This window comes from Mandrillus leucophaeus, unplaced genomic scaffold, assembly GCF_000951045.1.
Source record: "Mandrillus leucophaeus isolate KB7577 unplaced genomic scaffold, Mleu.le_1.0 Scaffold233, whole genome shotgun sequence".
In the NCBI taxonomy this organism is placed as follows: Eukaryota; Metazoa; Chordata; class Mammalia; order Primates; family Cercopithecidae; genus Mandrillus; species Mandrillus leucophaeus.
Genome location: NW_012102399.1, coordinates 4,361,125 through 4,384,545, shown reverse-complemented (window position 1 = coordinate 4,384,545; position 23,421 = coordinate 4,361,125). Strand labels below are relative to the sequence as shown.

Sequence of the window (23,421 nt, the reverse complement as noted above, 5' to 3'; positions counted from 1 at the left end):
AATCTTTGTGAGATTTGGTGATATTGACAATGCAATCAGAATGAAGATGAATAAAAAGAAAACAACGACAGGGAAGGAAGTTTATGACTTTGGGGCTGTAACTAGAAGGTGACTAATGTAATTATAAGAGACAGGAAAAGATAGTAACATCCAAAAGTGATGAGGAAACATGTAGAAAGGGTGTCATGACAGAGTCAAGAATAATATTTGGTGAGTTACATCAAGCTAGGAGACTACAAAACCCTCCTGAACTATTACTAAGAATGTTGCTTTTAATAACATACACTAACCAATACAACCAACCTCCAAATAGGATATACTGAAAAATATTAAGCAAAACCCTCACCAGCTCAATCTTAAAAAATAAATGACAAGTTCGAAATTTCATAAGACAATTGGCTCAGCAAGGACTAAGACTGTAAATCAGTGACCTTTGTATGCGCTAGTGTCTAAAGGAGTATTCCTACACACAGTTGTTCAGTTAGCTCATGTTTGCTGAGAAATCTGTATCTGAAAATTTAAGCTATGTTTTTATTCTGGACAATTAAACTAATTTGACTGTGAATTTCTAATATATTTGTTGTGAATAAGGTAAACAAATGTCAAAACATTCTCTTCAAGACACCACGGGGACCTCCAGGCAAACCCAGCCTGAACGACTGCCCACTGTCTGGATGAGAATTCAGGGTTCCAGGACAGGAAACTCTGGCCTACAGACGTCTTCCCTAAAGTCAGACAGGAGCGGGCTTAGACCACTTTTTGAAGACTGATAATTACTTTAAGAAGTCTGGGCTGGGTGTGGTGGCTCACGCCTGTAATCCCAGCACTTTGCGGAGCCGAGGTGGGTGGATCATGAGGTCAGGAGTCCGAGACCAGCCTGCCCAACATGGCGAAACCCCTTCTCTACTAAAAATACAAAAATTAGCCAGGCGTGGTGGCATGCGCCTGTAATCCCAGCTACTCAGCAGGCTGAGGCAGGAGAATCACTTGAACCCAGGAAGCGGAGGTTGCAGTGAGCCAAGATCACGTCACTGCACTCTAGCCTGGGCGACAAAGCGACACTTCATCTCAAAAAAAAAAAAAAGTCTGAAGCAGGCCTTAACTAATCACTGGCATTTGGAGAAGCTCTAAACCAGGCTATGGGTTAAATTTAGTGCATTCCAAGGTGGAGCCAACACACCAAGAGAGCACAGGAGAGGCAAAAGGATGGCATCCTTCACATTTCCTCGGACTCAAGACTGCATGAGTAGGTGATAAAGCAATGAATCTTGCTGGGTTTTTTTTTTTAAACATTAGGTTTAATCAAGTATTATCTATATACAGTAAAATTCACCCTTTTGAGAGTGTAGTTTCTGTGAGTTTGACAAATGCATACTGTCATGTTTCTACCACCACAATCAAGATGTAACACATTTCCATCACCTCCCAAAATTCCCTCATGATACTTTGTAGTTAATCCCCCTCCATATCCCCAGCCCCTGCAACCACTCATCTGTTTTCTATCTCTATAGTTTTGACTTTTCCAGAAGGTCATATAAATGGAATCTATAGTATGTAGCCTTTCGCGTGGTTTCTTTCACCAACCATCATGTAACTGACAACAAGGCCAGGAAGACTGGGACAGAACTGATGAACAGGAAAGTGGTAGGAATTGAAGTTAGAGAAGTGGAGGGGGCCAAATCATATAGGAGTTCGTGTGTCATAGCAAAATTGTTTGCATTTGATAGGAGGTGTGATGGGAAGCCATTGGAAGGTTTTGTGCAGTTGAGTAATGTAATCAGATTAATTTTTCACGCCTATAATCCCAGCACTTTGGGAGGCTGAGGTGGGAGGATTGCCTGAGCCCAGGAGACGGAGGCTACAATAAGTTGTGATTGTGCCACTGCACTCCAGCCTGGGTGACAGAGCAAGACTCTGTCTCAAAATAATATGTGAAAGAGAGACCACAGTAGAACAAAGGTAGAAAAAATGAGGCTAGTTTAGAGGCTACTGCAGTCATCGAGGTTAAAAATGATAGTGACTTAAGCTAGAATGGTAAAATTGGAGGTGGTGAGAAGCGGTCAGGTCAGAGACATAATTTAGAGGAAGAGATACTGGGACAATATGTAGCATGTGAGGGGGACTAGGGGTTCAAGGAAAGCTCCAAGGATGGTCTGAGCAACAAGGTAATGATGGTAACATTCACTGGGACAGAGGAAAGGACAGAAGAGGTAGGAGCACGCATGGTAGGGGGAGTCAGGGAACAAAGTGTTCTATAAATTTGGACATCATCAGCATGTAGATGGTATTGAATCTTTCCCCTGATCATTTTGCATATCCATATCAACTTCTGATAGAGAAATTTCACTTAACAGTCTCTGTCCTGTTACCCTTTAATACAGCAAATGAATGCACAAGGTAATATATTCAATTTCCACTTCGCTAAGTTCCTAGAGTTACATTTTTAAAAAACAAGAAGATAAGCTATAAAGGTTCAAGTATAGAGAGTTCTTCCATTTCTTGTCTTCGTTTTCCACACAGGTAAGAACAACCTGAGTTTCCTAAGAAGGACCACTTCCAAATTTCACATATACTTTTTTTCTCAGAATACCAAATCTGTTTGGTCAACTGCATTGGGACAAATGGATTATGATTAGAAACTTTTAAAAAAATGATTATGATTTTTCTTGCTTTAAAATGTTTCCCTGTTTACTAGCATTTACAAATTAATGGGTGAAAAAGCATTTAGTGGTCCAAGTTTTCCACCTTATGAGATCAAGCTGATGCTGCTATGGTGAAGGAGTACGTTTTCCTTAGACAGACCCTCAGGTTGGGGAGAGGGTAATGGCAACATAATGCAGAAAAGCCAGAGGGTATGAAGTGGGGGTTTATTTTGTGTCTACTTTCTCCAGGGAGCCCAATTATCCAAGAACAAGAGAGGAGCAGTGATCACGCCACCTACTTTCCACCTCCTAGGCCACTACAATAGTGTTTGATGTACAGGATGATTATTCCTGTCTGTCATTTATTTCAGTCATCTATTCATCTACCAATTTGACCATCATCAACACATTTCCTGAAAGTTTCTATCTTAAAATTTCATGCAAATTTGTCATCCATAAAATAGTTGTATTTGCTTTAATATAAAAATGTCTTAAGTTATCACTGAGTGCAACTGACATTCAGTTAGATGTAGTGAGTCTATGTACAATCGTGCAGGTGTACACTGCACACCTCAATGGGGTGCATTCACACTGCAGTTATTGTGATTTATTACAAATATTTCTGTCAGATGGCAGTAAAATGCCTTGAGGAAGAGGTACTATTTTTCTAATTTGCAAAGGTGTCATATGGGTGAAGAGTAGCCCTGAACTTTGAGTACCTTGGCATAGGCACTTGGCACAAGCCCGAATTAGCCTCATTATCTTACATATGAAGAAGCCAAATCCCCAAGAGGTGAAGAAACAAGGTCTCAGAGCTAGTTCAAGGCAAAACTGCATTTGATCCCAGTCTGCACTCTCACTCCAGTGTTACAGCAACATGCCACCTGTGTGAACAATGGGTTGCTCTTTTCAGAGGTGTGGGTTACTGATGCACTCTTTCATTTCTTTGCTCAGTCTTAGAAGAATCCTTTCCAAGACAGGTATCCCATGCTGCTTTTGACATTTGCCTCTACCATGAGTGGATACATAGATAGATATAAAGTTAATTACACTGTACTCGCCCAGTATTTACAAAGGTGAAGTTGCTAGACTGAGAGCAAGAACCATGTCTGACATTCTCCTCATGTATCCTTAGCACCTAGCTTACAATTTATAGTTTATACAAGGGAATGTAATACTCTGCTGTAAGCTAATTTAGGCCATGCCCCTCAGGTTCCTACTGCACTCTCTTCTACAGCTAGGGCGTATGTCAAAGTAAAACCCTCAGAGGCACTGGAGTGGTCTCTAAGCTGCTTTCCACATTAATATGCTACAATTGTTTATTTTTGGTTGGGCTCATTCAACCTAGACCAGGAAGATCAGCTATAGAATCATAACAGCACTGGAATGGATCTTGTAAGTCAGTAAGTCATCTAACCCAACTCCTTCATTTAACATAACCAGGAAACAGTTGCAAGGAAGTAACAGAATCCATCCAGGTAGCTGCAGCAAACCTAGACTATGGTTCATTCCTAAAACTCTGATTTTCTGACCATCAATTATTTGATCTTCCCTAAATATCACAATACTTTCCCACAATGAATGAATAATGACTGGAAACAAACAATGTCAGAGACATTGTGAACTAGAAAGGTGTGTCCTTAAGAATGTTTTCCAAGATCTTGTTTGAGTTGGACAATGATAAATCATGAGTCTGAGAAGATAGCCTATTTATTCTTTCCAAGCAAGAGGTATAGAAGAAAAGAAGATTAGTTAGGTAAGACTATTAGTAAGTCCTCAAATTTACTGAAAAATGGATATAAAGCTGGATTATAGTTGTTCTGTACATGAATGGTTAATTTAGAAAGCATAACTGGTTAGTCATACAGCAAACTATGTATGTCTATTTACTCTGACTCCAAGCCAGAAATCCTATGATTTAGAACATTAGTTTAGTCTAAAGTGATTATTTTAATGAAAAATATGTATTTTTTTGTAAACAGGATGTATTCTCAAGCTGCTATCTAAACAATAAAAGGAATTTGTTTATCAAGAAACAATACACTTTTCAGATTTTTAGCTTTATTTCAGAAATAAACCTTCAAAAGTAAAAACAACACTGGAACTTCATTTCAATAATATCCCAAGTTATGGGACTACGTTGATGGCTCTGAAAGTTTACACAGTTGTTCTATGTACAGTCATGTGCTGCATGATGATGTTCTGGTCAATAACAGACCACAAATATAATTGTGCTCTCAGAAGGTTACAATACCATATTTTTACTGTACCCTTTCTATGTTTAAATACACAGATACCATTGCATTACAATTACCTGTGGTATTCAACACAGTAACAAGCTGTACACGTTTGTAGCCTGGGAGCAGGAGGCTCTACCACATAGCCTAGGTGTGTGGTAGGCTCTACTATTTAGGTTTGTGTAAGTCCATTCTGTGATGTTTGCACAACAACAAAATCACCCCATGATGCATTTCTCACAACATATCCTTGTCATTAAGTGACGTATCACTGTACATTCTGTAATGCTATAATACAACACTCTTTTTAACAGAACCAAATGAGTGTATTACAGTGAGACTCCACTGTTATCTATATTGTTTTGTTGACCCTTCCTCTCATATATAACTATTAAAGATAAAAATAACCTGTGGGGCAACTATTTCTTTCTTATAAAATAGTTCTATATTTAAAATAATAATGAACTGCAAACAAGAAGTCTAAAATAATTTAAATCTCCTATGATATCAATTTCCCAACACAATCAATTTTGATTTTTCAAGTCTAGCAGATGATGCTAGCGGATAACGTATTAAGGAAAGCAAAGCTGCGTGTGTGCACATAGCTTCCATTTTGATGGCCTTCCATTTCCAAGCTGGGCCATAACACAGCAAAATGGCAGTGGCATATTATACCTGATCATGGCTGGCTTCAATGGAGCTTCCAATAGCATGGAAAGTCATCTGCACAGGGGCTAATGTCAGACAGGTCACACACTCTTTGCCACTTTGTCTATCACAGTAGTGAACCTATAACAGAACACACGCAATCCACTGAACACCATTTTCAGAAGGGACAGATGCAATAGGTCCTTTTGCAAAGGGTCTAGATTTCAGGAAAATTCAAGTAATTTACACAGAACACACTTTAAATATCTAAAACCTTACTGAACCCCTCTAATATCTAGGATTTGAATTGAATCTATTAATCCCATCTTAAGTCTTTTTGAGGATTTAAGGGAGTTTAGGAAATGCTATGCAAAGTGCTTTTACATTACAGCTAGTAGAAAAATTCACAACTAAATGCTACACCTATCTTTCAAGTCCAGCTTTTTATAATACATGATCCACAAAGGGCTCAACCATAAGCTGAAGTCAAAGTTCATCTGATTCTAATGTAACTTTGTCAACCTGAATTTTCTCTCCTCTTTGACTGCATGTGTATATGACTGCCACATAATTGGTATTGACACTCTTCTATTTCTACAGTATAGTCCCTACAAAACCACTGTTGAATATATATCAGTATATCATGTTCTGTTTGAAATTGTGACATTACGATCAAATTGAATTAAACTGAAATGATTTGTAATGTGCAGACCAAAATAAAGTGGTCACAATATTATCTTTCATTTAGTTAAATACAACTAACCTTTATTAAAGCCACATGTAAGACACTCCACATCAGAGGTAGGGTACATGGGGAAGGGGGAAGAGTTTGAGTCCATCTTCTCATTAAGAAAATTTCCATCCTTCCATTTATCTACTGTCAAAAACTTCCAGGTTTTTAAAATTGTAAGCTAATTAAGTAAAAAGAGCATCACTTTTGTAATAAAATTAATGAAAATATGCCTATAGAATAAAATGGGGTTCCTACTTATTAGAGAGAAAATTGGTTTTATTAGCTATAACTTGCTCAATATGTTAAATGTGTATAGATTTAGGATAAAGGCTTAAGTGAAAATCTTGAATTTGTGAGGAAGAAAATTAAAACACATACCTGAGTTAGTTCCTTGTCTTGGTTTTTATTCTATACCTGAGTTATTTCCTTGTCTTGCGTTTTATTCTAATTGCTGCATAATGTCCATATATTTTTATTGCAGAATATGGCCTACGTTTATTTTATCATGTATAATATGGATCTGACTGAAAATTACAATATGAACCCAGTCTAATGGCTTAATAATTCAAGTTTTTTAAACCACTAGGGCTGTTAAGAACGGCCATCATTTTTCCTGGAGGTAGGGAAACTTCCTCCTGGGAATCTATAAAAGTAGTTTAAAGCTCAAATCAAGTCAACATAAAAGCCTTATTCCCAAAGTACTATAAAGATTTTGTTATAAAAAATATTTTTACCAAGTTAACCTTGGGGAAAAAGGTTTGACAACCGTTCTAATTCACCATCTTACACTTCCTGAGCAAATTAAAAGCTCAGTCGATGTATACGAGTTCAAGAATGTGGAAGTGTTGTTTACTATGCAGCAACTAGGTATGAAGGGGAAAAATGAAACTTATCACGTAACAGGTTTATGTAAAAGCCAATAAATGCTGACACTATAATAGCAACAGTTCACAATCATTTATGGTACGGTTAAACTATTATGTCTGATATAGTGCTATTATAAAACATGCTCTTTTAAAATTTAATAAAATATAATTACCCCTTCGACACCAACTGAAAGTCTGTATGAAAGACATGACAATCTCCTAAATATACAGTGACAGTAAACACACTTCTATGTCAGCTGACTTACTGCAGCTCTATTCTTTCTCCTAGAGAAATGAAAATTAGAAAGGACAAAAATAGGACAATCGCAGTCAAAAAAATAAACTTTAAACTTCATTTCCATCAGTGACTCAGATATCATTATTGAGAGATATAACTTTTCTCCCAACTGTATACAATTCACTGTGAAGCCTGCAAGTACCTAATAAAACACTGTGTCCTACAGACATTCAATATGAGTGTGTTTACATATATAACTCATATATGAAAGATAAATGTAAAGGTGCAAGTTAGCACACAGCTCCAAAGATGTCACAGCACCCAATGATGTGACAGAGATTGCTAGTTGTCCTCCAAAATTCTTCCACAGTAATTCTTAGCCAGGCACTTGGAAGCAAAGAATAAAGACCATAGTTTCCAGGTTCCCTTGCAACTGGCGATATAACTAAGTAGACTGTAAAAGAAGGAATTACGCGGCAGCTTCCTGAAAACTTTTAAAAGAGGTTTCAAGTGCGTGCGTTTTGCTCTTTTCTATCCGGTTTGCCAACCTGCTGTTTGGAGTGTAGGTATTATCATCTTGACCATGAGGACAAAGGCCAAAACCTAGATGAGAGTAGTGAATTGGAAGGGACCTGGGTCCATGAGGACTTCATGGAACAGAACCATCATGCCAGCTGTAGCCTGCAAGCTTATGGACCTTTAAGTGACAAAAAAAATAACTGCTGTATTGTTTAAGCCACTGGGCTTTTTATCACTCACAAAATAACCTAATCTCAGTGAGATTTTTTCCTATTGGCCCAGAATTGACACCAAGACCCATGGTCAAAACCAAAAGAAGCTCTAGAGAGCTGCCAATATTTAGGGCTAGGCTTTCCCCCAACCCCCCTTGTAAAAGTCAGTACAACTGATCCAATCACAAAGAACACACAAAGGAACAAAGGATGGGGGGGGGGGCATCAGGAGGGAATCATCTGGATTGTCAGCCTGATGAGAAATACAGTATTTCCAGCGAGTGGGTAGCTCTAAGAGAATAGCTGATAGAGAGTGGGAATACCTGCAAGAAGGGGAGGCTGACATTTCACTCCCTGGTGGGAGGCTTGCTGAGAACCAAAACTGTAGGCCCCTTTTGAATAGAAAATTTGACCGAGTTTGCTGTATGTCCCTGGCAGTTTAGAAGCATATGAAAATATAGAAATTGGGCTTGGAGGTATCTGAGAGCTTACTGAAGGAGTCCTAGGTAGGTAGTGTACCTGAAAAAACAAAAAGATAAAGGAAGATATGATCACTTCCTACCCCCATGGACCTTGAACAGCATGAGAGAATCCCAGCAGAAGCCAAGGGGCTACTCAGGCCAGCTAAAGTAACACTCACCAACAGAGGGGCAGAGCACAGACCACTGGTAAAGCCCAAAGGAAACGTGGCTTTACCCCAGGGCCACAGGAGGCCACTGACTCAAGAGACATGGACATGATGTACATGGAAAAGCACAATGGAGGCCACCAGGAGTGGATGAAACCAGGATGAGTAGCAGCTTCCTCTACCCTAGTCACCCTCCAATCCTCCAGAGCAGTAATAGAGGTAAAGTGTGCAGGAAGATGTCTCCGAGCCAGGTTAAGCTCCCACCCCACCAATCACAAATACAGATGCTGGAGTGACAGGAGGAGTGAAAGAGATCAATGTACACTCTCCCTCTAAGTCTCTGGAGCCAAAATGGATGGCTTGCAATGGAAGGATATGAACTTGGAGTTTGACACTGATGCATTAGATTTTTAAAAACTAAAAGCTAGCCAGAAAACTATGGAATTTGCCAAAGATATCACAAAGGAACATGAATGGGAGATGTGGCAGGACACAGAGGAAGGGGGTGACTGGAGAAATAGAAAATCATTCTGTGTTACATCCCTACTGCATTGAGACTGCTCAGTAAACCAGATAAAAATATGTAGGAAAAAACATGAAACTCTTGCTTGAGGACCCAATTTCAAATTAAACGTAATAATATGCTGATAAAAGGCCTTAAGAAAAAGTCATATTTTACATACTCAACCAATGACTCATAAAGACAAGTTAAATATGGCTTTCTTCAGGTATATATTTTCTTCCTGGAAATAAAAATATCAGTGTTCATGAAACTGTGAATTTAAAAAAATATGTGAATGACATTTTGAAATTCACTCTTCTAAGTCTAAAAATGCCTCTTATGATTCAAAGCATTTGCAGGAACCAGGAATCTTAGAACACTATATTAAAATACTTAGGGCAACAAAATTCCATTCATTGTGTCTGTAACACACAAATCTTCAGAACTGACTGGGTAAACTCTTTCTGCTAGAACAAAGCAGTGCATTTCTACAAACGTGGCCCTAAAAATTCCAATGCACAATGTCATAGGACCTTGATTTTTATGAAAGGTGAATAAAGGTAATTATAGAAAATTACAAAAGAGTCATCACCCTGTGTTTTTTAAACCAATAATAAAATCCTAAGGCCCCAGCAACCAACTTAATAGACCCCCTCTGAGTCAAGGGGACCTCAGAGAAACCTGAAAAACTGAATTCCCAGCCATGACAGAAAGGGAGGTTGGATATCGCAGTCATTTTAGGCATAACTAACCAACATTAACATTGAAATAGAGATCATAAGACTGATGAAACATGTTATTTGTGGCAATATGCTTCTAAGTTCCAACCTGACTCTGGTATAGCATCATATGACAGATAGCAGGCCCTGAAGGAAATTAAAATATTTTACCCCAATATATATTTATATGACATACCTTGAAACGGCCCTGCAAAGCAGTCTCTTGTGGGAGGAACCTGCGCCTGTAGAGAAACTCCATTAATGTGGCCAAGCCTCCCCCTTTTTAGGTCTTTCCTGGGTCTAAGAGATGAAATGAGAGTCTGGGCTGAGCACGGTGGCTCACACCTGTAATGCCGGTGCTTTCGAAGGCCAACAGAGGAGGATCCCTTGAGCCCAGGAGTTTCAGACCAACCTGGGCAACACAGGGAGACCCCATCTCTACAAAAAGAATTAGCCAGGGGTGGTGTGCCCAGGAGTTTGAGGCTGCAGTGATCCATAACTGCACCACCGTACTCCAGCCTGGGTGACAGAGCGAGACCCCGTCTCAAAAATATAAAAAATTTAAAAAATGAGAGTCTGACAACTTTAAGGTCTGAAAAGAGACATTTACCATCTATTCTCTCTGAAGGCTGTTACCTATGAGGCTTCATCTACATAACAAGAACCTTGACCTCCACAACCATTCCTTTTATCTTAAGCATTTATTTCTAAACTGACTTTGAGTCTTTAGACAAAGCTTAACACTTTCAACCAATTGCCAATCAGAAAATCTTTGAATCTACCTATGACCTGTAAGCCACCCAACTCCTTCACTCCCCACCCAGCCCCTTCCACAGCTTCAAGATATTCTGCCTCCTTAGGATGAACCAATATGCACCTTCCATGTATTGATTTGATTTTACCTACAATTCCTGTCTCCCTAAAATGTAACTACAATGCCTAGGGCACACTTTCTCAGGACCTCTTGAGACTGTTCCTTGGGCTATGGTCACTCATTGGCTTAGAATAGACCTCTTTAAAAATACTTCAGAGTTTGGTTTATCAACAGTTTAAGATTTATTATTTATAAATTATATCATTTTGCTGCCTTTGGTACTCTAAAATGTGAGCAAGCAATCTTGATTTTTATAATGATGTAGAGCTTCTTCTGGATTTATAACACCATCAACTACTATAAATTGATACTTTGTTTCTTTCTCATGAATTTACAAAGACTATTCCACTGAAAGCTGAGTTGTAAATTTCAATATATCAATTAAAAAAGATGGCTTTCTTTGAAATTTGCAAATCTATAATTTTTAAGATAAGTTGCCTAGTTTGATTTGTAATCTCATAAACCCAGATGAGACACTATACTTGAGATGGTATACTACATTTCCTAGTTTGATATGTACTCTTCTGAACCCAGATGAGATATTATACTTTAGGATTCTGATATTGACTTTGCCAGTCTAAAGACTTCCTTTTTTCTGAAGAGAAAATCAGGAAGTATTCATAGAATCACTTCAAATATTCATAGAATTTAAGAAAACAGACAAGGCACTGTGGTTCACACCTGTAATCTCAGCACTTTACGAGGTCAAGGTACGAGAACTGTTTGAGGCCAGGAGTTTGAGACCAGCCTGGGCAACAGAGAGAGAGGAGACCCTGTTTCTATTTGAATGAATGAATGAATGAATGAATGAATGGTTTCAAATTACATAAAATGCTACGTGTGTGAAATTTTTTCATGCTGTTTTGAAAATATAAGGGACCATCCAAATAAAAATTTAAATTTCCTACCACCAGCTCTGAAAAGAAGTTGAGTCAAACTATTTCCTGCAGAGCTAAAAGTTCTTGATGTTGCATGACTACTAAATATTTTACTAATCTCAGCAGGGAACTGGGTTAACTGCTTATCTGTCAGATGTTTTTAATGGCCACCCTCTATGGAACAAAAATGAGGAGGGTATAAAAAAGACCTATGTTTAAAGAAAGTTCCTTGTTAGATCATTAAGGTATGTGACACACAGCACAATCACTGTGTTAAGAAAACATATATTTGATGAGTACACCTCAGATTCATTAACTGTGGAGTTGACTTCACAGCAGTAGGTAGCAATTCCACTGTAGGTACTGCACAGAGGCCTTGCACAGAAGGGTACAGGCAGCAAAGAGCTGAAGAGTGACAGTTTAACACTAAATCTTAAGAGACTCAAAATATGCTTGATTCTTGCAGCGTCTGCACCCCAGTTGTACAAAGGACCTAAATCTTTATTAAGACAAAATAGCATGTTCTTAGCAAGGCGCAAAACAGCTTTCTTTCATAAATATTGAACTAAATAAGTAGATTAAGTTGGTTTCAAAATGTTCTTTACTACTTTTTTAGATCACTTGATGACATGTAAATTATTGTATTTATTTAACTATAGTCAACAGTACAAATCTACATTATGTTAGTTCTATTTATAACTAATTAATGTATAAGTAAACAAAATTAATTTATCCACGAAAAGTATATAGAACTGTAGCTAGCTCATGATTAGCATTAATAAATATCATAGTCTTATTATAACACATCCACTCATAATGTAATAACATAAATGATAAGATATATAATTATTGAGAGTAATACTAATGAGAATAATATCTGTTACTGTCTCTTCAGTTTTTTTCCCAATCCTTTCCATAACTAACAAACACCATATCCACTTCTTTGTAACAAAAATGTGAACATACATTTAACATGCTTGGTCGTGTACCAGTGTTTTAGTTGATGCATAATCTGTTTCACTCTAAATGCAACATGCTTGTCACATTGCCTCTAAAAGGACAAGGATAAATAAATGAAGGAAATCATATTACACAGACTGAGACACAACTTGGAATTATCTTTTCTCTCTTTTAAAAATCCTATGTTTTAGCTAAGCTTTGAAAATTACATGCTTATATTTGATAATCAAAATCTGGCAGTAAAGTATAAAAATTTATTTTTTTGTGTAAGCCACAGATAAAAATTATCTAACAAATGCAACAGATGTGATGTCAGCATTGTTTAGGGGGATAATAACATTCTTAAGTAAGTGACAAGCATGTACATGACAAAAATCCTAAACATTTGCTTTTTGCTTTTTTTTTTTTTTTTTTTGAGATGGAGTCTGGCTCTGTTGCCCAGGCTGGAGCACAGTGGGGCGATCTCGGCTCACTGCAAGCACAGCCTCCCGGGTTCATGCCATTCTCCTGCCTCAGCCTCCCGAGTAGCTGGGACTACAGGTGCACGCCCGGCTAATTTTTTTGTATTTTTAGTAGAGATGGGGTTTCACTGTGTTAGCCAGGATGGTCTTGATCTTCTGACCTCGTGATCTGCCTGCCTCGGCCTCCCAAAGTGCTGGGATTACAGGCGTGAGCCACCGCACCTGGCCTGCTCTTTGCTTTTTAGCTTCCATTAACTATGCCAGTGAAGGTCTAGGGAGACAGCTAATTAGAACATAAATTACACTTACACACACATACACAAACAATTATTTTAGTTTTACATTTCCATCAAAAGAAAACACTAAGTGATTTTTTAACAGTTTCATGTCTACCAGAAAAGGAACTTCCCTCTCTGGCAGTGTGCACTCACGTTTTGACATATCCATATGCATTCATTTACGTATGTAAAAGAAGCCACATTAAATGGTAAAGGGCTTTGTAAAGAATTAACCTTTTAATAAGAAAAATTCTTTTCAACATTAAAGGAAAATTATGGTTACACAGGTAGTCAGTATACCATCAAACCAATACAAACTCTTTTCTCTATGGGGCAAACTCTACTATTTCTAATGTATTAGAATTCTGTTGTATTGAATATCACTTCAAAAAACAGATACCAAACACAAGACCTTACAAATCTTATTATATACTGGCTTAATTCATAATGGCATTTAATTTTTTTTACAAAAATATTTTAACATGGTGCTTTCTACTCAGGAATTACAGATTTTCAAAATGTATGATATATATTTGAATTGAAAATACAGTTACATTTATGACAGACCATTTATGATTTCCACATCCAGACAAGATGAAATAGATTAACTTTTCCTTATTTTTCCTGCTTAACTACAAAAAGCTCTGGACCTTATACATAAAATAAGCATAAGGGGATTGTGAAATGTGGAGAGAAGGTGGAAGACTGACTAAGGTCTTTGGGACCCAAGGAATAATACAGTGGTGAATTACTGAGTTTTCTTTTTGCTTTACATATCCTGGGCTGGGTACTAGAAAAGCCAGCAACTTAAGAATGCCAATGGGTATAGGCAGGAAAAAACAGTCCTAAGAAAGTCTGCTCTTTCTAACCAAAGGACCAGAAAAATAATAATATAACAAGATATAAATCTTTTAGGCAATAACTGCCCTACTCCAGGCAAACACCACGGAAAAAATGGCAGATCCACCTCCATTCCTAACAGCAAAAGGCAATTTGGAAGTCTACACTTTCCCCTTCACCAGACTGTAATGAGGTGACCCAATTTCCTTGCTAAACTTGTGACAGAGAAGGCCAAATGGGGAGTCAGAATTTTCATCCCTGTTGGATCCCTGGACAGTCACCTGTACCTGGTGATGATGGGGCGTCCTACTCCTCCTTGCCAGGGCGGTGTCAGTACAGGCATGGTGGAAGGTCAGGACTTTTACTACCACCCAGCTATAACAATATGCCTCCTCCCAAGAAGATGTCAACAGAGGCTAGGTGGAAAATGTGAACTTCCAGAAAAAAGGCAGCACCCCTATTCCCTAACTGGTACAATGTCAGAGGAGGCTTACTGAAACAGAAATTTTAGGAACATAGTACTCAAAATGTCCAAAATTCAGTAGAAAATCACCCTTATACCAAGAACCAGAATAATCTCAACTTGAATGAGAAAAGGCAATCATCAGATGCCAACAAGATGTCACAGATGATAGACTTATCTGACAAGTATTTTAAAGTAGCCATCATAAAAATGTTTCAATAAGCAATTACACACACACTTTTGAAACAGATTTTTAAAAATAGTCTCACGAAAGAAATACAGGGTAACTTAGTAGATGGGCTTCATAGCAAAATGGAAAGAACAGAAGAAAGTATCACTGAACTTGAAGATAGAAAAATATAAGCTCCCCAATCTGAAAAACAGAGAAAAACAGACTGAGAAAAAAACAAATAGTGCTTCAAGGGTCTGTGAGATCATAACGATCTAATAACTTGTGTCATCAGGGTCCCAGAAGGAGAAGAGATAAGTGGGACTGAAAAAAATTCAAAAAAATAATGGCTTAAAAATTACCCAGTTTTGGTAAAAGATAAACCTACACCTTTAAGAAGCTGGGTAAGCCCCAACAGGATAAAAACAAACAAATCAACACACAATCAAGCTTCTGAAAATTAAAGGCTAAGAAAAATCTTGAAAGAAGAGAGAGAGAAACAACTCCTGACCTACAGAAGTAAAACAATGACAGTAGTTTCTCAACAGAAACCACAGATGCCAGAAGGAACAGGCATAACGTTTTCCAAGTGCTGAAAGAACTGTCAGCCCAGACTTTTATATCCAGAAAAAATATCCTTGAGGAAGAAAGGAAAACCCAAAACATTCTCAAATACAAAGAAATAGTCTGTCACCAGCATACCTACCCTGAAACAATGGCTAAAATTAAGTTAATGAAACAGAAAGGAAATTATAAAAGCAGGAAGAACAAACACGAAAAAGAGTATAAATATTGGTAAACACAACAGGCTTACCTTCTCTTTTTGAGGTTTCTAAATTATATTTGACATTTAAGCAAATATAATTAGCACTGTCTAATGTGGTTCTAAAAGCATGTAGAGGAAATACATTATAAAGAGTCACATAAAGAGCACTGAGATAGGCACAGTATAGCTTCTGAGATGGTCTCACCAAAAATGCACAACCTCAATCTAATCATTTGAAAACATCAGGAAAACTCAAATTCAAGAACATTTTACAAAATAGGTAATCGATTTTCTTCAAAAGGGTTAAGATTATGAAAGACTGAAGAACTGATACTTGATTGGAAGAGACTTGAGAGACTTGACAACTAAATGCAATGTGGATCCTAGACTGGATTCTGGACCAGAAAAAGGACATTAGTAGAAAAACTGGCAAAATTTGAATAAAATCTGTACATTAGTTAAGAGTATTATATCGTTTTAAATTTCCGGGTAGTGATAATTATACTATGGTAATATAACCCGTAACAATAAAGTCAGTACTACTTTTTTACTTTTCTGAAAGTTTAAAATCCCTTTTTAAGGGCCATTTACAATATGAAATAAAATCATCAGTGCTATGAATTAAGGAGACTTGAAGGTAGCCAAGAGCCTATTAAGAATAGATAATAAACTTAAGTTTTTCTTTACATGCCAGAATTTTATATTTAAAGAGTCTTCAAACAATGAAAGAAGGGAATCTGGGGGTACTAAATTTTCTCTTAATTAGAAAAACAAAGTCAGTGGGGCAATGTAGTACTGTCTACCTCTGATATGGAGAGGAAAAAAGGGTGCAGAAAACATTTCTAGTATAAAGGCCTGGAAACTTGTAATATTGAAAGCTTCATGAAAAAGAGGAGTAAAAGCTTTCTCCTTAAGTCAGAGTTTTAGAGGAAAAAAAATAATAACATAGGCCTATGCATGAGAATCACCGTAATGGGGACCAAGAAACTTAAACCAAGAAACATCAATAAAAGCTACTTGATTTGCAAAAGATAAGAAGAAATAAGTTGGTGCTTAAACTACAAATCCAAATTGGTAGCAAATACCACTACCTATGACAGATTCTTTTTTAGATAGTCCTATTTTTACTCTAGGAAAGCATTTCTACCACTACCTCAACCTTCTCCTCTATCATTCACTTCACTGCAAAAAGTTTGCACTAAAGCCACCCTAATAGGGAACAGTAACCACATAAATACCAACTCTATTAGGTTTTTCTGTGCAGCATTTGACACAGAATTTGATGGAGAGTCAGGAGAGACTACTGCCCCAGAAACTAAGGGAAAAGAAAGTCCAAGAAGAAAAAAGTTTGGATTTGAGTCCAGCGAGATTAAGTGCTTCGGAAAATAAAACTCAAAACTATTCAGAGGACTGGAAACAGAATCCAAAGTCTCTATAATGTATCATTCACAAATGTCAGGATGCAATCCAACATTACTTGACATAGAATAAACAGAAAAAGGTGATTTATACTCAGCAGAAAAGACAATCAATAGACACCAAACTCAATACATCTCTGATGTTGAAACTGGGGGGATAAAAAATGGTATTTAATGCACCTATGCTAACTATATTTGAGCATGTATAGGAAAATATATCTGCAATGAATGAATGGATAGAAAATCTCTGCAGAGAAACAGAAACTAATGAAAAGGACCATATAGAAATTCTAGAAATGAAAAATATAATTACACAAAGTAAAAAAAAAAAATTTACTGGATTAAGGAGATAGGAGTCAACTGAACTTATAGGTCATTAGAAATTGTACAATCTGGGCCAGGTGTGGTGGCTCATGCTTCTAATGCCAGCACTTTGGGAGGCCAAGGCAGGTGGATCTCTTGAGGTGAGGAGTTTGAGACCAGCCTGACCAATATGGTGAAACTCCATCTCTACTAAAGATACAAAAATTAGCCAGGCGTTGTGGTGAGTGCCTGTAGTCCCAGCTACTCAGGAGGCTGAGGCAGGATAATTGCTTGAACCTGGGAGGGAGAGGTTGCAGTGGGCTGAGATTGCACCACCGCACTCTAGCTCTGGGCGACAGAGTGAGACTCCACCGAAAAAAAAAAAAAAGGAAGAAAAAAAATTGTACAATCTGAAACTAAGAGGAAAAAAATGAATAACGCCTCAAGGAATCTGTGGGACAATATCTAAAATGCATGTAAATGAAGTTCCAGAAGGAAAAAGAGAAAAAAGGAGACAAATCATTTGGGGGGAAAAAATGGCCAAAATTTCCCCAAATTTTATTAAAATAATAAATATATAAAGGAAAAAAGATATACAGTGAGATGAACAGTGTACCCTAAAAGGTATGTCCAAGTGCGTAGCCCTAGTACCTTTGAATGTGACCTTTTTTGAAAATAAAGTATTTACAGATGTAATTAAAGATCTGGGAATAGATCATTCTGAATTTCGGGTAGACTCCAAGAGACAGCAAAGAAGGTGGCCATGTGAAGATGGAGGCAGAAACTGGAATGATGAATCTACAAGCCAAGGAAAACCAAGAATTGCCAGCAGCCACAAAAAGCTAGAGAAGAGGCACAGAACAGATTCTTCCTCAGAGCCTCTAGAAGGAACCAACCCTGCCGACACTTTGATTTCAGACTTCTGGCCGCCACAACTGTGAGAGAATAAATTTCTTTTGTTCAATCCAATGTGTTTTTATATAATCAATTATGTAATGAATATCTTATATTTAGAGATTTTCCCATATTTTGAATTATTTTATTTGAACAGATGTCAAGTTTACCAGTTAGCAATTAATTAGTAAATTCAATGAATATTTTAAAAGAATTGGTAGAATTCCAGCTTCTGACAACAGGAGAATGAATTCACAAGACAAAGTATTTTGCAGATATCAAAGTATAGACAAAATAAAAAAATATTTGAAGACACTAGAATGTTACCAAAATCAGGCAGATACCAGGGCAGAGATTTCCCTTGAAAGATCAAAATGTATGCAGTAAGAATTATGAGTTCATGACTTTTTGGTTTTGTTTTCATCTTGTGCTTCTTATAGTTCTACTGGTGGAAAACTGTAGTCTTACCCGCTGGGGGACGCAGAGAAAGAGTTTAGGGTTGGCAAATGAACTAGATATTTTGGGAAGAAATCCTAGGAGAAAGCTGCAGAAGTGGCACAACTTTAAATCTGAATCTTTTACCCCAATTCCAGCTGACTGCTAAACTTCACATGCACAAGGGAGATCTTGGAAGGCCCAATGTAAAAGTAGGCAGAAACCAGTGAGAACTGGTTGAGATTTGAAAGTCTGCTACTTTTTGAATAGAGTGCAGTCCCTAATCTGAATGCAGCTCAAATGATTGAATGCTAAAGCTTTATAGGCCTGTAATATCAGTGGCTGTGTGGCTGGCAGATCAGCTAGAAATTTAGAGGAGGAAATGCCAGAAAGTAAAAAAGGCAAAGAAAGTGGGCCCCAAAATATGAGCATAAACTCAGACCAAAAAATTGGCTTTCACTATATGATGCAGGCACAGAGGAGACCACAAGAGAAAATGCTGCAGTTATAAGGTAGAAATACTGAGTAGAGTATATTGGCTGAGGGATACCACCATGGGGAAGATAAGGCTTGCAGTTTTAGCCTAAGCAACTTAACCAAAAACCAAAACCAAAATAAAAGTATTAATCTGGGGAAGAAATGATGATCCAGAGTTGCAACACGTTATCCACAATGTCCATTTTTCAAACAGAAACTAAAGATATGAAAAAATCGGGAAAAAGGTAAACTACACTCATGAATAAGGCAGTCAACAGAAATTGACTCCTAACGGGTCCAGCTGTTGGATTTAGTTGACAAAAAACTTCAAAGCAGGTATGATATAGATGTTGAAAGAATTAAAGGAAAATATAATCTCAGTATCTATACAAATATGGAATCTCAACAGAGAAAGGAAACTATAAAAAACAACTGAATGGAAATGTCAGATTTGTTGTGAAATTTTTCACAATAATCCAAAAGACTAAAGAAAAATAATGGAGCCTTTGAGGCCTGTGGGAAAATAACAGGAGATTTAACATATGTGCAACTGGAGTTTTAAAAGGAAAGGAGAAAAGGCAGAAAACTTTTTTGGAAAAAATAGTGGTCCAAAACATTCCAAAAATGGTTAATAAAAAACACACCATTATTTTACAGTTCTAAGAAGCTAAATGAATCCCAAACTAGATTAAAAACACTCCTACATGTACCATAATCAAATTGGTGAAAAACAAAGATATACAAAATATCTTAATGCTTTTAAGTATTAAGAGGAGAGATTCCTTGCTTAAGCCTAGACAAAACACAACACATGACATACATGGTCCTGTAACAACTGGCTGTCCTATGAGAAAAAAAATAAATTTCAACTCTTACCCCATACCATACATTAAAAATTAACTTTAAGTGGGTCTTAGTGTTAAACATAAAAGCTAAAAGCATTAAATGTCTGTAAGAAAAGTTAAGATAAAAAATCTTTGTGATCTTAGGGGTAGTCAAAAGTTCCTCAGATGAGACCAACAAGGCATAAACCTTAGGGGGGAAAATTGAAAATTTTACTTCATTGAAATTGAAACACCTCTGTTTTTCAAAGGATCACATTAAGATAACAAAAACACAAGTCATAGGGAGAGAGATAATATTTGTAATGCAAATGACTTATGGCCAGGATATAAAGAACTCTTGTAAATCAATAATTATGGGGGGGAAATCCCAATTAGAAACTGAGTAAAAGATGTGGACACCTGGCAAAGATATACAAATGACCAATAAGCACATGAAATGAAGCTCATATCATTTGTCATCAGTGAAATACAAACTAAAATATCAATGAGACACCATTATACTCTCAATAAAATAAGACTGACCATATTAATGTGTACAACCCTCATACATTGCTGGTAGGAAGGTAATGTATGTAACACATTAAAACAGAATCTGAAAGTTTCTTATAACATTGTATGTACACTTACCATGTGATCCAGCAATTCACTCTAAGGTATTTTCCCAAGAGAACTGGAAACATGTCTGCACAAAATCTTGTAAATGAATGTTCATAAACAGCTTTATTCATAATGGCCCCAAAGTGAAAACAATCCAAATGTCCATCAACAGGTAAACTGAAACAATCTGTGGTATATATACATATAATAAACTAATTCTTAGCAACATGGAACATGCACGAATTTCAAAATATACTGAGTGAAAGATGCCAGACACAAAACTGTGAATACTATATAATTCTACCTATATGAAATCAGTGAAAAGGCAAAACTAATTTTTAGTGCCATAAAGGATTATGTGGTTGTCTGGAGGTGAGGAAAATTGGCGGCAAAGAGGCGGAGGCAAATCTTTTGCAATAAAGAGTCCCATCTTGATTATGGTGGTAGTATATATTTTGGTGACTATATACATTTTTCAAAACTCATCAAACTGTACAATATGGGTGTGTTTTATCACATGTAAATTATACATCAATAAGGTTGATTAAAACACTTAACTGTAGTTATCTCTGACATAACTGAAGACACTAAGTCATGGTTCATATTTTGCATAATCATAATTAACCTCACAATTAACTAATTTCCAAGCAACTGTTACATTAGGAGCTTAACACCATTTGAATTTATTGTACGTGTTCAGATGTGTTTATCTGCCCTTGCACCTATACCAAACCGTTCCCTCTTCCACACTACCACTCTGATGAGCTCACTGAGAGCAGAAACCCTGGCTATCAATTTCATGCTGTATACTCAGTGCCAAGTTGCATACCTGGTCCACAGCAGGTGCTCAATATATACTGGTTGAATTCATGAATAAATTAATCCCTTACATGTTAGTATGCATCTGGAATCTCTTGTAGGCCTTTATCCATTCTCCCTGAGCAATATTATCTGTTTCTGTGGCTTCAGTTATATCTATACACTGACGACTCTCAAATCTGTGTGTACTATGTTCTCTTACTGATCACCGGACTGATTTCAACTGCCTACTGGACAAATCCATGTGAATATCCCACAAGCAACTCAAATTCCACGTTTAAAATGGAACATGTTAAGTTCCTCTAAGTTTACTCATCTCATCCATACTAAAAATAAAACTTTCCCTAAAACATCTCACACTCAAACTATCTCACTTATTCCTCAAATGGTCTCTACTTACTTTTCAACTTATGTAAATCTAGCTTCCACCCTAACCAGGCTAGTGAAAGCATCCTCTCTGAAGTCAGCACAAGAGATCATTTAATTTTCTCAATTGAGCCTTAGACAACTATACCCTAGATCCACTCCTCCACGCCCAACAGCTTTGTCTTAACTCAATCTTTACTCTTTCTTTCCTGGATTCATTAAAAACCAGTCTAATTGGTCTATTATCAAGTCTGTCTCTTTCTTGTCTAGTTCATCTTTTACACTGCTGACAGAATTATGTTTCTGTTAACCAATCATGTCAAATCTCTTTTAAAGATAAGTCAGTGGTATTTGTCTAATGGCTAAAAAAATTCGAACTCCCAACAATACACACACATTTTTTTCAGCCTCCTCACTAGCCGCTTCCACTTTAAATTATTTTCTAAAACACCATGCCCTTTTATGTTTTCAGTGCTTTGATGCTTCTTCCTATAATTCCTTTTCTGATCCACCTTAAAATTTGAAGTATTCTTTAAAACATATTTTAAATATTCCCTCTGCTATGAACTCTTCCCTAATTCTTTCAATCAGAACTGTTCATCTCCACTCACAATTCTTGATATCACTAACCACACTTCGAGTTAACAGTTATCAGGTTATACTTACTATGTCATTTATTATGTGGGGTAGGCATTACATACATAATTTCTTGCACCAATATCAGACCATTGTGTAATGTTTGAGCACTGATCCCAGGAGATAGGATTAATTTGTGGCCGTGGGTTATCTTCTTCCGCATATTGATTTTATTTGCCTATCAGTCTCCAACTTGACCATAACTCCCCATGTCCAATGTTTAGCATGCTACCCAGCATTTGTAGGCCCTTAGTGAGTACTGCCCAGTGTGAGTAAACAAATGTTCCATGTCCTGTGCTTCAGCTGAATCAATTCCAGTGTTCAATGGGATGGCATTCCATGGGCAGATTAACTTCATATCCATCTAATTCTTCATATACATGCTGAAATTATGAAAACCTCTTCACAATATACTATCTACCACCTATCTTTCCCTTAGTAAGAGTTTTTCAAACTGTAAACCTAGCACTGTTTTCCAGCAATGGTTCAAATGTTCCATTTTAGGACTTGATTCTAGACTTTATTTTGGGACACAGTCTTGCTCTGTCTGTTGCCCAGGTTGTACTACAGGTGTGAGCCACCTCATCCAGCCTGTACTTTTCTTATGCTTTAAAAAAAAAAAAAGAGATAATGCTACGGATAAAAAAAAATTTGAAAGTTTTTCAAATATCTGTTTTCTCTGATAGTTGTATCTGCTTTTTGATGTGACTATGTTAAGATGGCAGAACTTTCTAGAACCTAAAATCTGTCAGGGTTTAAAATCAAGTAAAAACAAGTAAACTACATTACTAATATGATGTTTTACGTATGTACTCCCAAATGTGTTTACATATAAAATTTTATATTAGAATAAAATCTAAAGTCCCTTCCATCTCAAAGGAGTCAGAATTCTTTTAATTTTTATTTATTATTATTAATATTATATATATTTTTTGAGATGGAGTCTCGCACTGCCGCCCAGGCTGGAGTGCAGTGGTGCGATCTTGGCTCACTGCAAG

The 23,421-nt window shown here is 37.0% G+C and overlaps 1 protein-coding gene across 1 annotated transcript in view; it reads right to left on the bottom strand.

Moving 5' to 3' along the window:
• The window catches only part of STAU2 (staufen double-stranded RNA binding protein 2), a 341,604-nt gene that overhangs the window by 100,317 nt on the left and 217,866 nt on the right, over window positions 1–23,421 (bottom strand). Inside the window, exon 11 of the mRNA XM_011982001.1 lies at window positions 5,555–5,668. Coding sequence (XP_011837391.1) covers window positions 5,555–5,668 — 114 coding nt within the window. The remainder of the gene's footprint in view (window positions 1–5,554; window positions 5,669–23,421) is intronic.